Source organism: Neltuma alba, unplaced genomic scaffold (assembly GCF_004799145.2).
Source record: "Neltuma alba isolate B1F8T4 unplaced genomic scaffold, ASM479914v2 tig00007746_pilon, whole genome shotgun sequence".
In the NCBI taxonomy this organism is placed as follows: domain Eukaryota; kingdom Viridiplantae; phylum Streptophyta; class Magnoliopsida; order Fabales; family Fabaceae; genus Neltuma; species Neltuma alba.
The window spans coordinates 1-15,385 of record NW_021634856.1 but is presented as its reverse complement, the minus strand read 5'-3'; the positions used below and the strand labels follow the sequence as shown (position 1 = coordinate 15,385).

General features: G+C 32.1%; 2 protein-coding genes across 2 annotated transcripts; both read right to left on the bottom strand.

Annotated features, from left to right (window-relative positions):
• Positions 1-154: 154 nt before the first annotated feature.
• Positions 155-3,784, bottom strand: LOC114753169 (protein trichome birefringence-like 13). The gene is made up of 6 exons (XM_028941842.1): positions 3,361-3,784; positions 2,521-2,698; positions 2,171-2,311; positions 1,882-2,002; positions 1,255-1,389; positions 155-651 (listed from the first exon to the last, which is right to left on the bottom strand). Exons 1-6 carry the CDS (start codon positions 3,776-3,778, stop codon positions 388-390), a joined length of 1,257 nt encoding a protein of 418 aa, XP_028797675.1. The 5' UTR covers positions 3,779-3,784; the 3' UTR covers positions 155-387.
• Positions 3,785-5,306: 1,522 nt separating this feature from the next.
• On the bottom strand, positions 5,307-8,860 carry LOC114753166 (probable pectin methylesterase CGR3). Its single transcript, XM_028941838.1, has 7 exons — positions 8,568-8,860; positions 8,134-8,281; positions 7,828-7,867; positions 7,380-7,421; positions 6,855-7,229; positions 6,187-6,242; positions 5,307-5,892 (listed from the first exon to the last, which is right to left on the bottom strand). The coding sequence occupies exons 2-7, from the start codon at positions 8,254-8,256 to the stop codon at positions 5,740-5,742; spliced, it is 789 nt and encodes a 262-aa protein (XP_028797671.1). The 5' UTR covers positions 8,257-8,281; positions 8,568-8,860; the 3' UTR covers positions 5,307-5,739.
• Positions 8,861-15,385: the final 6,525 nt, after the last annotated feature.

Below are 15,385 nucleotides of genomic sequence, written 5' to 3'. Positions count from 1 at the left end.
TAAGTGCTTATAGAGCTTTCCAAACACCTCCAAATTCACTAGCGGGTCACCAAAACAAGGACTAGATTGTGGAGGACCAAACAAGAATAAGAATACAAGTCTGACAGAAAGTAACATAAAAATTGATGAACTTTTGGAGAATCAAAATAACGAATTCGTACTCACTTCTGTTCTAATAATTAAAACTGGTATCATGCGAACCATATCATCTTATCATCAATTCGACTCTGTAACTTCAGACAAAACTGAGAATAAAACAAGCACTCTAATCTATATACTGAACTAGAGTAATTGTTGAATCAAAGTCATCAAAACACGTGCGTAGTACAACAGAAACATATGAACAATTTTCTTTTCTTTATATGTGGAATATGAATAAGCTAAACATCAATTTCTGTTCTTGATATTATATAGATGCGCTATGAACAAGTCATTCCAAGTATCTGTGAGTCCTGGTAAGCACCAGTGCATGCAGTCATCGTGTTTCTTCCCACCGGCCGTAGATGGGTGAGCATCAGCTCTGAACTCACTCAGGTGAGTTATGTCCAAAACAACAAAACTAGACCCTGAAAGCGCCTTATTAAGGTGTTCGTTGACCAATCGAGTCTCCACGTTTGTCCCACTATTATTCACTGAGAAAAGGTTTTCCACCTGAGAAGGAAACAACTTGCCGGATCAGAATATCAAGTAAATCAGGTAAATATAATTCAGTAAACTCAATTTTGGCCTTCCACAAAAGATAAGCCTAATATCAATTCACTTCTTATAATTTTTTTTAATCCATAAACTCAGTATTTGAAGGTTTAATTTTGTTTTGACGGCATCATGTTACTTCTTCATCTTCTTTTTGGGTTTAACACATCAAGAGAGTTTAAACCTTAAATTTTCCATACCCCCACCCAATCCCCTATTACTTGAACTAACCCCAGATGGCTGGCATCATGTTACTTCACTAATCTCCACTTTTGATTATTCTAAGTGAAACAAGAATCCGAAGCATGAAATGCATGTTATCTCTTAAAAATTATCCATGAACATTTTCTCTGAAACTTAAATGGCATTAGGATTAAAAACTCTCCAATTAAGTGGTCAGAAAAGAGATTCAAGCCACCGCATCTACTTATAATAAAAGAATTAATACAAAGTAGAGGATTAAGATTATCGCGTGAGGAGATTTGTTAAAGATTTGAACAGCTTAAACCTTTTGGTATTCCAAAGATGAACCAAATATCAAACAATTTTTAGAGGAAGCACCTGCTCTGTTGATAAAGGTTGGAGCCTTGGGCAAGAACCACCTTGATCCCAATCACCACCTTCAAAATGTCTGGGTGATTGCGTACGGAGAAATTTTACTGCATTTGATTTCGCTCTTTCCTCCACATAGGATATCTGTAAAGAAAACCGTTCCAAAATGTTGAATTATGATAACCTGGCACAAAAATTTATGGCTAAAAGAGAGTTGCTGGCAACAGCAGAATATGTTCATAAATCAACAACTATAAGCATCTTCTGGATTTTCAATAATCAGGGTAAACATTCTGCACTCAATAACCGAATTTTGTTTCTATCCAATAAGCACCAATCTCTTGAGGACTGATATCACCTGAAAAGAGCTCTCTTCATCTTCATAAGTTGGGAACTAGAAATTCGGATTTAGACAGCAGCAATTCTTGTAGGAAGCATTCTACAATATTATCTTGTATGCTTCTATGCAACAAATTGCTGTGAGGAAATCAGTTTTTAAAATTTCCCAAAACAGGGATTTAATTCTGGACAAAACCAGCCATGACCATGGCATAAATTAACTTCAGAGCTCTAGTATTATATCGCATGCGTGGTTTGATCACTAGAGAGGATAAGAAAGCAATGCATTAGCCATACCATGTGCTCCAAAACCAAATCAAGGCCACGATCAGGAGGCAATGGAGGGATTACTGGCTGACCTTTGTTGAAGAAAAGCATAGGTGACTTCACAGGGTCAAATTTGGAAGGGGCCCACCACCTGCTCACATAACCAAAAAGAATCTCAAAAAATCATAAAAGCTGTCACATGAAATCTTCTAAAATGTTGAAGAATAACCCGTCCAGCATCAGCTCAGCTAATTAGAAATGAAAGCTTCTAGAATCACACATCATCGAATGAAGAAATATAGAGATAATAAAAAATTACCAGTGGCCAGTATTAAAAATTAAAATATCATGAAAGCTTGGAGCTTGTGCCCATGTGCTTTCTGGGATATCAACGTCAACTCTGAAACCCTCTTTGTATCCAAGAGATTCTAATGCACCGCCATTGGCATTAGCTGACCATCTGCATGAAACAGGCATAACAATTATCATTTATATGCAGTTCAAAAATATTACAGTCTAATTAATGGCGTAAAATCAAGTAAATCACACAAACGGGACAAAGCAGAAACAAAAAACACCTACAAAATACTGAAAAAGTGAACTCATCAATCTACAACAAGAGCTCAAAGTAAGAATTACAAATCAAATCATCATGACAATAAAGCTTACCTACCATAACGAGCCAAGAGATTTGTTCGATGATACGCAATGGTGAGATTGTATTGCAGAAATGTGAATCCACGGTCAGCACCAGCTGGTCGCCACTTCTTCACTTCATTGGACACACTTTTAAGAGTGCAGAAAAGTGACACAAACATATTCCTGTTTAAGGAATCCCCAACAAAACCTGCTGTGTGAAAACCAGTTAAAGCTGCCATAAATCATTGAAAATGCCAAATTGGTATTATTAGGAGCCCACAGAACCTATTCTTGTTTTTCAAAAGATTGTATCATCATCAGGTTAATACAAGACAACATAATTTTGTTTCGATTTATAATAATCTCAGAAGCTCTAGGTGAAAATGAAACCAAATTGTACCTTCAAATATCAAAGTGATGCCCGAAACACACGCACAGTTTATCAAATTGACAATCACATTCACAGAATTTTCCAAGAACTAAAGTGCTATATTTTTTTACTTTGAATGAAAAAAAACGCTCAGTTTACTTGAATAACGAACCCGAGAAGACAAATCTAACTGCTCCGTTAAAAGGAATGCTACAATTTGAGCTCTGTGGAATGGAAAAGTTTTGATTTGTTGCCTTTCATTTTAAATGACAATAACATAATTAAATTCTTTCATTTCAGTTATGATCCTATGACCCAAAAAATGCCAATACTCGCTTATTCGAACATTCAGGCAATGCAGATCAACCGGATGCCAAGTAACCAAGTGATGTCCCACTTTACAAACATGATTTATACATTTCCAACTGGCTCGAATGCAAGTGAATTCAAGTAAAAAATACACTGCTAAGGCTACGAAAAGCAAAAGGGAAGTAGAATACCGATGCTGGTATCTCTGTAATCCCGAAAAAACCCAAGGGGATCAAACTCCGGAAGATCACACCGGTTAGGCTTCCAGCGCCACTTGACAATATCTCCGGCGTTCGATTTGTTGCCCAGCCTACAATTCCAGCCCTTGAAAATCTCCTTGCACGTGTGGTCGTACCTAGCACTTGCCGCCTTCGAATCGTAGACCCAGGATCCATCGGAGTAGTCGCAGGACCCGACCCGAACGATGCTCCGCAATTCCTCATCGGCGATGTCGAAGCTGTGATGAGGAGAAGTTGATGCCGAAGGAATAGAAGCCTTTCGGAACTGGGAGAGAATGAGGAAGATGGAAGTGAAGCAAATGAGAGAGAGCAGGGGAAAAAGAGGGACTTTCTTGGCGCTGGTGATGGGGTTGGGATCCCTCGCGGCCATGGAACATGTTCAGTCCTGTGAACTGTCCGCACGCTTGCTTGCTTGCTTGCTGCCATTATAACGATCCAAAATCGAGTTACTAATTTTGGAACGGCATTTCACAACAATATTACAGTTTACAGGGTAGATTCTGTAATTAATGGTGTTCTTTTTTCAATTATTATACAATTATATTTGAAATGAATTTCAATAATTTAGAATTTTTTTATCTTAAATTCGTGTTTTCAATGTATGATTAAAATATTATTTTGAAATGAAAATTTAATTAAAAAAAATATACAAATTAGAATACAAATAATTCTTCATTTATTGAGAAAAGTATAAATATAAAGCGTATATGATAATTTCTTATGAAGACATTGATTTAGTATGTTGTTTGTTGATTAAGATTCAAGAATATCATATGGAAAGCTTAAAAGAATTATTAAAAATAGAAAATGCATTTGGTTCCATGTTCTCTTCCCTTATTAGCAAACTTGTTTTAAAATTTTATCTATAAAAAAATGTAATGTCGATTTTCAATCACCTGTTTTGTTACTAAAATAGAAACTTAGTTGCAACAATACTCTATCACATATTTCTTTAGGAAAATAATTCTGTAAAATATTGAAATATACTTTTAATTACTTATTTTGTCCTTTAGTGGATTGCATGTCTTATTGTCCCAAAAAAAAAAAAAGATTGCATTTCTTAATCCCATTTGATGAAAGTGACTGCTTACACTCTAACAACTTCAGAGATTTTTCACCCTTTGCCCCTTTTTCGTAGTTTAAAAAAAATATTTTTTCTATTTGAAAAAACAAATACTTCGTTCGATTTGTTGCTTTGTTCAGTCTTGATGCAATCAACAGAATTCCTATTTCCTTATCCAGGTAGATCATGTTAACCTATCGAAGATGATTATTCAAAGTGTTAAAAGGTCATTGAGACAATATTCAATTTATAATACCGTGAAGTGAGCTAATGCTTTGGGAGATAGTCGTGAGTATTTTTCTCTAAGTGGAGTTGATTATTCAAACGACAAAAAGGGAGCTAAATTACATAAAAACATATTTGAATTAACACTATATTAGAATATACATTTTTACTTTTTAAATAAAATAAAAGGAAAAGTAATGCCTTTTCTTGGCAAATATTCAAGTTTTTATTTCAACATTCACACTTGTATCCCTTCCTCCCAAACCATTAGAAGATAAAATACAATTATTTTATTTCTAATCAAAATATATTTATATGTATTAATTAAATAAAATAATGAATATATGATAATTGTTAAATTTTCAAAAATACAAAAGATAATTTTTAACGCAAAATAAATAACAGTGAATCGAAAACTTTGAAGTTTTACCTAACAAGTCCTTAATGAAATTCCGATAATATTGAACCGTGGAAATTTGATTGCATTTTTTGTAATTTACACCTAATATTATTGCACACAAATTACTGTAGCTCTGTATGCATGTAACTTCAACACACACAATAGAGTTTTGAATTTTTTTAATAATTAATGGCATCATGTCAAACATGCTTCCAGATTCCAACTAGCATAGTAGTATTAAACAGAAGGAGACTTCAATACATTAGTGAGATCATTGATCTTACAAGACCTGAATTCTGATACAAACTCCCAAAAGTTGAGATTTTCCCTTGCCGCTAGGCCTAGCTCGCTTTTTGGCAATCTAGTGACCAAATATCTGAGAAACTTTACAGTACTGTTCTTACACAACAAATCATAAAACCAAGGAGTCGACATTGGCATCAACCTATTAACTAACCTAGATAGACCCACAGAAAACTTGCCTATATTATCTCATCAGCATCATAATTTAGAATGTAAATACAAGACCTGTATAGCCTCTGTAATATATAAGTAAGGGCATTACCCTTTGAGTGTCTGATTTGCTCTCTGACGGCATCATTTCTAACAGTGAGCTGGGTTGTAAGATATAAAACCAAAATTTTCAGGGGAATGATTTGAGGTGAAACACTTGGCAAGCTGGTGTGTATGAACCCTTGAGTGAAGGCTGTTCAAACTTCTTTCCCGCAACTTCATTCTCTTCTAAACTATTCTGAACAAAAAGCCTTATCCACCAAGATGGGCTGCGCAGTTTGGCCTATAAACACAAAATCTCATCAGAGCTGTGTATTTTACTTCAACAGACAAACTTTTCAGTATTTCCTACAAAATTTGAAATGGTTTGAAAGAAAACTTAGATAAAGCCCGAATGAATGTGATCATAGAAAGAACTGATCAGCGCCATTCTCTTGATCATCACATATAAATTACAGATTTCAAAGTATGCCATCGTACCAAGGGCATACCAAATCAATCATTAATGACTCCTTTGCCTTCCAAATTTAAATTTTAAATTAGCAATAACCATTGAAATCCAACATAAATCACTTACCGGACGACCAAACTTGGCCGCATCTCTGCTTCCAGCTTTTATCTCACCTGGATATCCTGCATGAAAATGAATGATCAGGAAAAAGAAAAAGAAAATCAAAACTTCATTCATATACAACACAGTGACACAATTTGTGGAAAAACACACCAAGAAAAAGTTAAGTTATAAAAAATGTAAGTTAGGACCGACTTGTATTGATATCAATAACATAGAAATTAATTACTTCAGATAAGCACACAAAAAAAATTACAGGAGGAAAATCACGCAAAATTATACTGAGCCATGACAAATTGTAAATTGGCTACCACCAGCAGTTCGTCACACACTTAATTATGCACATAGTTGGAATTTAGAGATTTAGTGACTTATGTCCCCATCTCGTTTTTCCTTTCCATGTATCAACAAAAACAATAAGCCAAATCCCACCAAGTGAGATTAGCTACAAGGATTGCACAACGTCATCACACTCCGTCATTTCCACGTCAATATACACAAAATTAGAAAGATGGCTTCTGTATTGCATGAATGTATTCCTTTAAATGGTCAAATAAATATGCCAAAAGAGATGCCCAACAAAAATCTAGTTCAAAACTATATTTTGTTAGATTCTAATGTTAAAAATATAAATTTGGAAGAAAAGAATCAACAGAAGGGAATATATCATGTACCAGTGAAGATGACAACGCCATTAGCAGATACCCTGACCAACTCTGGCAAAGTTTGATTAAGGTATCTCGGAGATAAGTAATCCAATGCTTCTGACACAATAACAAGAGAAAATGATTTTGCACGATAGGGTAGGGGAAACTTTATGTCAGCTACACGCACAATGCCCCTGTGAACAAGACTCTTGCAATCTGCATCAACATCATCTAACTCATATGGTTCTATCCCCCATGCCTCAGTATCCTCTTCTGCCAACAAACTAGACACCACAGAACAAGTATCAGGGCCAACATGTAAAATTTTTCGTGTGCTGTCCCCATATGCTTTCTTCAAAACTGGCAATGCTTTTATAACTTCTAATGTGCATGTAGCACCACCTGCATGTACATGCTAATAAGAAAAATTGGAAGAAAGAGAAATTGAAGTAATTCTGCATTACAACCTCAAATAAACATATGACCAAGTTCTCCCACATAAAGAATGTTTTGAAAGCATGAGAAAGGTCACAAAATCGTATAATTAATTACCTTCAAGTTTACTTAACCCCTTCAGACCACCGTCTGCCCCACCTGCAATTTCAAAGGAAAGGGAAGCTCAGGATTCAGAGTATCTTCACCTCGTCTCAGATCTCAAACAAAATTTGCATTATGTTTATTTCTTTTATAAAGTTGACAATTCTTTTTTTTTTTTTTGGCCAACATAAAGTTGACAATTCGAGAATAATAAACAGAGCATAGCATGATGATGCCATAATTTCTATCAATATAATTCAATTTTATTCCTTGATGTTTTTCCAGTCGCAGTTAAGGCAATTCATTTGTCTATTCAACTTAGTTAGCCTTGCCTGTAGCAGCATTTTGACTGACAAAACCAAATTCACACAACATGAATGATTGAGAAGCCCTGAAATTGTATTGATTGAAATTTGATGCACAAGAATGAAAGATCCATGGACTCAAGATCCCTGTTACAAACCTGAATTGCTATAACAATAACCAATGAGAAGGATAGCGCCCTGAAATTTTAAAAAATAAATCAATTAAGTATACAGTCTAGTGAAATTAAGCCTCGCCAAAAACTCTGGATCAACTACCACGAAATATAACAAAACGCAGAATTTTTGGAAAGAGCGGCTGGCAGGGACAAATGTAGGAATTGTTCGGTGCAACACAGTAGCATCAAACAGGCCATTAGAAATATCGCATACCAAACCTAAAGATGCCAGGTATTCTCTGAATTCAGATACCCGTTCAACAGAAATAGAATAAAAATTAGAAGTACCAGGACAAGAAGCCCAATGGATAGGAAGGGGGAGTTGCGAGATTTAGACCGAATTGAAGCCACAAAGGGTACATTTCCTCCACCGGGTGAAACGCGAGCAGGATGTACTGGCCTCCTTGACATGATGATAGCAACGAGCTTCTTAAACCTAGCATATGTTCTAGCAGCAGGCTCAATATAGTGTTCTCAATCTAATACGTTTATGCAATCATATTTTGTTACAAATTTACAAATAGCTCATGACATCCAGAAAGCATGCTCAGAATATATCAAAAATTCAAAAGTAATTATGTAATAATGCAAAGTTTTAGCTATTGCAGTGGATTCAAGCTCCAAGTCATATAACAAATCCACATCCGCCCCGAAAAAGGTTAATCATTTAAAAGATAGCGCAAATTGACTGTTAATCATTTGGGAAGCTGGAAGAAGGTTACCTGATACAAAATCAAAGAAGGTAAATCTCTTGGTTCACGACTCAGATCTACGGTTATCTTCCTCGAAGCTCACACAGACAAAAGAGTGATGCAAACTAAGAACTCAAGCGCATTAATTAAAATAATGTTTTCTTAACTTGAACATTATGATCCTTCGGGTGATTCTATGACCCATGCGGCAACACTGATTCGTTAGACTGTCAAAAAATCAAAATCACATTTTATAATTTATACAGAGTCCCATATCTTGAGGAACTCTCGGAAACTGAACTGGAAGACGCAGAGGGTTGGACATTCTGATGGGTGAATGGTGATGGCGCGCAAGGCGCATGGTAGATAAGTGCCAAATGCGCCTGCTATCCTGCACGAGTTAAGTTTTTTTTTTTTTTTTTTTTTGCTTTTTAAGAACTGGTTATTTATCTTGGAAGTATAATACTACCTCGGTTCTTAATATAAGACCATGTTTAATTTTTATTTTGGTTATAAATATAAGACCCCAATCCACTTTGTCTCTCATATTTATATTTTTTTTTCAAAGTAGTCCTTCTAAGAATGATAGTTCTAGTTAATACACTTGATTAGCAAGGATATTTTAGGAAAGACAACACATATTTAGGACAAATAACTAACTCAACTTACTTCTTTAATCTCCTCGTAATATGTAATTTAAGAATGGTTGTTTAATACTCCATAGACTTCACTCGTTGATTTTTTTTTATTTCTTTTTTGATTTGGTTGAATCTTATAAATTAATTTTTGATTATGGTGGAAAGAGTTTAGAAAAAATTGATTCTATTTTGCAGGCATGGAAACTATTTTGTGTATTAATATGATATAAATCTATAAAATTATCATGGCTAGCGCTTGAATTTAGGATTAAAGTATTTACTTTAAAAATAAAACAGTGAGATGTATATAAATATCTTATTTAATATTTGATTATTTATGATGCGTGGAAGACGATAAATTAATGCTTGTCATTCGGGTATAAGGTTAAAAAAGACAAACAAATCTGCAAGATTATAAGATAAATATAAATTTTATTTAAAAAAACAAACCCCCAAAAAAAAAAACGAAAAAAGAGCACGTATTTTTTTTTTTTTGACCGGAAAAAAGAGCACGTATGGATCCTTAATGGTTGCGCGTAGTCTCAGTGACTCCCTTTATTGTCAATCCATGAGTTTTCATAATGAGTTTTATTTTTTCTTTAGAATCACATTATTTCTCCGATCTTAAATATAAGACCCTTATACATACTAGTATAAAAGTTTTATATTTAGGATTGGAAGAGTATAATATTAATATAAATCATCAAAACTAACGTAAAAACAAACATGATAACAAGCCTTCATTTCACATGATTTATTCCTCTAAAAAAAAATATGTGTGCTAATTGTTTTTATTTAAAAAGTGAAACTAATTCATTTCATTTGAATCTTTGTACAACAATTAATTTAAATTATTTATATTTTTTATTACAAATAAAATATAATCTTACCAAATCTGAATTCTGTAAATTAACTAAATGATTAGCATGATTCTAAATTATTTTTTACCCTCGGTATTTGACCTGTCTCTATAAGCTAAGTTTTGGACAATTATGAACCACGATTTCTTTTGTTTTTTGGGAGATAACAAACCACTATTAATTTTAGTTGGTATCATTTCTCGTGTTGTAGGGCCATTAAAGCGTCAGGCCAACTAAGCGGGTGTTTCATCTAAGTACTTTGGGCTTGTCAGGCCCAAATACCGATATTGGGCCTAGACTCCGTGTCAGTTGAATGTTGCCTTACCTCTAAACGTTAAGGCTTTCTAAGATGGATTTGGGCTCTTGCACTAAGCTTTCAAAAATTTAGATAAGCATTTTTTAACCCTTTTTTTTGGACCTTGAATCATAACAATAATGGAAATCAATGTACTGCCTAATATAAAATATAGGAAAGATTAAGAAAAATAAATAAATTATTTAATTATAACTTATATTACATGATCTCTCATAATAAGCACTTCCTCTAGTTCATAATATAAGATGTTGGGTAGAAAAAAATTATGATCCAAAATATAATATGTCAAAATGATTAATGTGATTTTTTCACTTTCACTCCTATTAAATATAGGATGGGGATGAGAGATAATAAAAACATAACATTAAAAGTAACTTTATAATTTTTTAGAAGTAAAATAAAAAAATCCTATCATTTTAGGACAAATTTAATCATTAAACTACTATTTTGTGGTATGTGAGAAAAGTTAATCAACTTCTTCTATTATGAACCGGGTGGAGTATTTTAAAAAGATCATATAACATATGTTATGATGTTATAATTATGTACTATCTCCAATCCTAAATATAATATCTAGTTTGTAATGTAATTTGCATCACAAACTAGATAATATATTTAGGACAAGAAGCATTAATTTATTTAGTTTTTTTTATATCATCAAATTAGTTAAATAAATATTATATTAAAGAGTGAAGGTAATATTATAATAAAGGTGAACAGTGATACATACTAAGCGCTTCAATCGCCATTTCCTACTTAAGCCATAATTAATTAAGACGCAACAGTATATAAGGTAAGGTCAAATGACTTCAACAATATTAGTCATGTCTTGGTGGAAGTGATTTGTCAAAAGATTAGGCTTTAATGTCTTAATTATTTGACAAAAGTTTAAAAAGAAAATGACATTGGGGTGAAAATAAAATGTATTGCATCATCTTTTGGAAAAGAAGATTTTAAATATTATCTATAGTAATAAAAATATTATTATTACCTAAATCATGCCAGAAATTGTGATATTTCATCGTATCCATTGTTCTGCGAACACAACAAAATTAACACCTTCCCTTGGCTTGTCTTTTGTTCTTTCCCTCATCTTCTAATTTTAAGCTATCTATATTAAATTTTATCAATTTAAATTTATTAATGTAAATATTTTAATAATATTTTTTATAAAATATTCAAGTTAAATCCACACCATTCAAATTTCATCTAAATTGATTAGATTGTGTTGGGGGGACTAGAAAATGAGGAGGAATACAATTTGCAATTTACCACCTCTTGTCTTTAATATAAAAACTTATTTGATTTTTATTTTGATTTTAAATATAAGATCTAATTCTTTTTATCTCTCATATTTATCAATTCTTTAAAGATAGCTCTTGTAATAATAATAATTGTAACTAATACACTTGAAAATTGAAATATGATTAGAAAGAAGCTTATTCTCTTTATGAAAATTGGGATTGAAATATGCTGTAAATCATTTTTATTTTTAAGTGTGAATTTTATTTTATAATTGAATTTTGTACATTTTGCTGAAGCTGGGAAAGCAAGAGGGCCCAGCCAATAGCTTAGCTGGGGATGCTGCATTTGTGTGGCCCCAGCCTCCAGGAGAACGATAAATTGACGACGCCAGTAAAAATAAAATAGGGCTATTATTGTTAATTATTGAGTATGATATCAACTTGCCTGTAGCAAACATAAAGTTCCAGACAGACGGCCGCAGTTTGCATTAGGCAACAAGAGGTTTGTTTGGATTCTATCGTGTCTCTCTTCTTGAAACTCTCTTATTTCAACTGAAAGTAAATTTATATATTATGTAAGAATTATTTTTTATTTTTTCCCCTCTATTTAATGCCATACTATTTTAACCCTTAATTCTCTTCAGAATTCAAATTTTATTTTCTAATAGGGATATTATTGAAATTTGCATTAGGATTTAGGAGTTATAAAATGAGAGTCAAAATGAAAGATAATACTTAACTCAAGTTATTTATATTCATTATATCAAGTTCTTTAATTTCACGTAGTTATGTGTCTTTTATTTTTTAATAGGACACATAGTTATGTGTAACCAGAAACTTTATGTAATGAATATGAGAAATTTGAGATGTATATTTTTTAAATAGAAATAAAATCAATAATGATATATATTTTACATTAAGCAGGCTTTTTAGAAGCTGCTCTATATTTATGATGAGAGGGAATTTTTTTTCAAAATATTATATTAATTGTATATGTTAAAGGGTTCCATCAAAACGATACACTATACATACACATAATTAATAAGGATATTTTAAAAAACTCAATACTTATTTATAAATAACTAATTTAACTAATTTTTTAATATTATTAAATTAGTTATTAAGAGAATTAACTTTTTCTTATTGACCTGAATGGAGAGAATCAAAATTCGTATCGGAAGAGCGATTTCTATTGGATGACATTTCGGGTTTCACACTGCCACCCACATAACCATGTTCGTTTGGGTGTTATTACATGAAAAATAATCTAGAGTGAGTACTGGATGTACTAAAAATTAGTTTAGGATATTAGGTACTTGTTTTAAAAAATAGTTCAAAGTGTAACTTGCCAAATACTGGGTGCGGCCAAAAAAATATTTTTTTGTGTTAGTTATACTAAAAATTATTTTAAGATATTACTGAAAAATACTTTATAATAAAAAAAATGTTGATTTTGAAAAAAAAAAAGTGACAGGTTTCAAGTTTAATATTTAGACTAGTATAGGACTCGTTTGGAATAGCTTATAAATAACTTTTCAATCGTAATTTACAAGATACAAGATAAATATGTGAGAACAGTTTTGTCCCGGTTTATATAAACGTATTTATAAGTGATTTTTAACATTCTGCCAAACAACTTGTAGATTTGGACAGAGGAGTAGATGTCAACGGAGGAGGAAGAAAGCTCGTTCCTAGTAAACAACTATTGAGCCAATCGCTGGCATCATATCCCTCGTAGCTAAGTTCGTGTCATGGGCCGTTTGTTGTCTTATTATTAGACAGCGGTGCGAGTGTTTGTGAATATGCTGTTAGAATGTGCTCTATTTCCTTTAAATATAAACGCTAATTAATGTACCCAAAAAATATAAACGCTTATTGATAAGTTTATTTTGATTTACATATAAAATCTTTATTTACTTTATCTTTTAAATTTATAATTTTTTCTCAAACTATTCATGTAAAAGAGTTTCAATTGAGGAATGATTTAAATTACTTTTGAATGGTCTTATTAATCAAATAATTATACAATTTTAATATTTATATATACGACGCCACAGGTTGAACTTCTTAACATTCCACGTCATAAGAGACAATTAAGGCCAAAACTCCAAAAGGAACTTCAATTCATCAAAAGATATTAAGAACACGTAATAAACTAATGTAATGGAAACAAAACAATATTCAAACTCCTTTAACTTTTCGTCGCTTACGTACCTTGCAAGAAATTGGATATCATCAATTTTATCACAAGAGGGTTATATACATTTTTAAATTCAATTTTATTTGTTTTCATTAATTTAATGAATAGCTTACCTGCCCTTCTTATATAATTAGTCCGGTCTTGGTAATTTTTCGGCAATGTCCCTCGTCTTTTTTTCTTTTTTTTTTTAACGAATTCGTGCGTCTTAGGTTATGCTCTGATCATTTCAAGTGTCCAATATTTTAATCCTTTGACCTTGTAAGATAATTTTAGTTTTTTAAGGTATTTTATCACAAAAAAATTTGTATCCTAATCCTTTCAAGCTACGTAAATTTCCTTGCATGTATACGTAATGTTGCAATATTGAACAAGGCCTCTGACATACCAAAAAATATATGTTGTACAATTAATCAATTAATTATATATGTGTTCGTGAGCCCCTCTTTTAAAAAAAAAAATTAAATTAATTTTAGTTTTTCTTTTTGTCTTTTTGAATGCTAGAAGGTGGCCGACGTTGGAACTAATAAATAGGTTGACTGTTTTAAAGTTATACAATGCAAATCTTTTGGCCAGAAACAAAAAGTTGTACAATACAAATCGGGTTTTTCTTTCATGAGAATTTTATTTATTCAGACAAGTGGAAAGCAATAAATTTGACAACTACGACAAAAATAATATAATAAGGTAAGGATAATTATTTAGCCACTTAACCGTCCGAACATTTTCTGCTCATCGAGAGATAGTAGAAATCAACTTAGCTATTAACAGGAATTGGGTCTAACAGAAGGGACTAGTCCCTCACAATATGACGAATCAAGGTTTGAATCTCTGCTAGGAGAGATGTCCACATTTAGTACTCAATAGTGTCTCGAATAAGATTGTCTCTAATAAGAGGATACCTATACTTTAGCAAAAAAATAAAAAAAAGAAAGAAAGAAAAGAAATCAACTTAGCTCCGCTGAGGTAACTACCAGTATTCGGCCTTGCATTCTAATAGAGCAAATTTGATTGAGATATCCAATCTATCTTCTGCTATCCATACTCTCATCCTGATGCACTTTAATTAATTGCCAATTCAAATGTTTTGTTAGCATAGAAAAGAATCTAATATAATGTTGATTATACATTTTAACTTTAACCCTTAATAATATAAGATCTAATTTATAGATTAAATTAAACTATAAACTAGATCTTTTATTACTAACTGGACAACAAAATAGGTAATCTATCCCTATTACATACCATGCAGTTCGGATACAGTCTTGCATAATTCAAACTGTGGATATTTATGCATACTCCCAAATCCCAATTAATCAAAATTCACAAATTTATATATACCCATTATTTTTGGTCTTGATAGAGGTAAAAAATTACTTCACAGTTTTTTTTAATTTTTTATGAATAAAAATAAAATCAGTTCCATGATTTCTCAATGACATACAATATCCCGTCCTAAATATAAAACAACAACTGAGTGTTATATTGAGGATAGACGGTATACTAAATAAATATCCTGTAATCACCATTCCATTATATACTATTTTGTTTCAATTGTAAGACCAAACTAATTAATTTGAATATATAAAAATG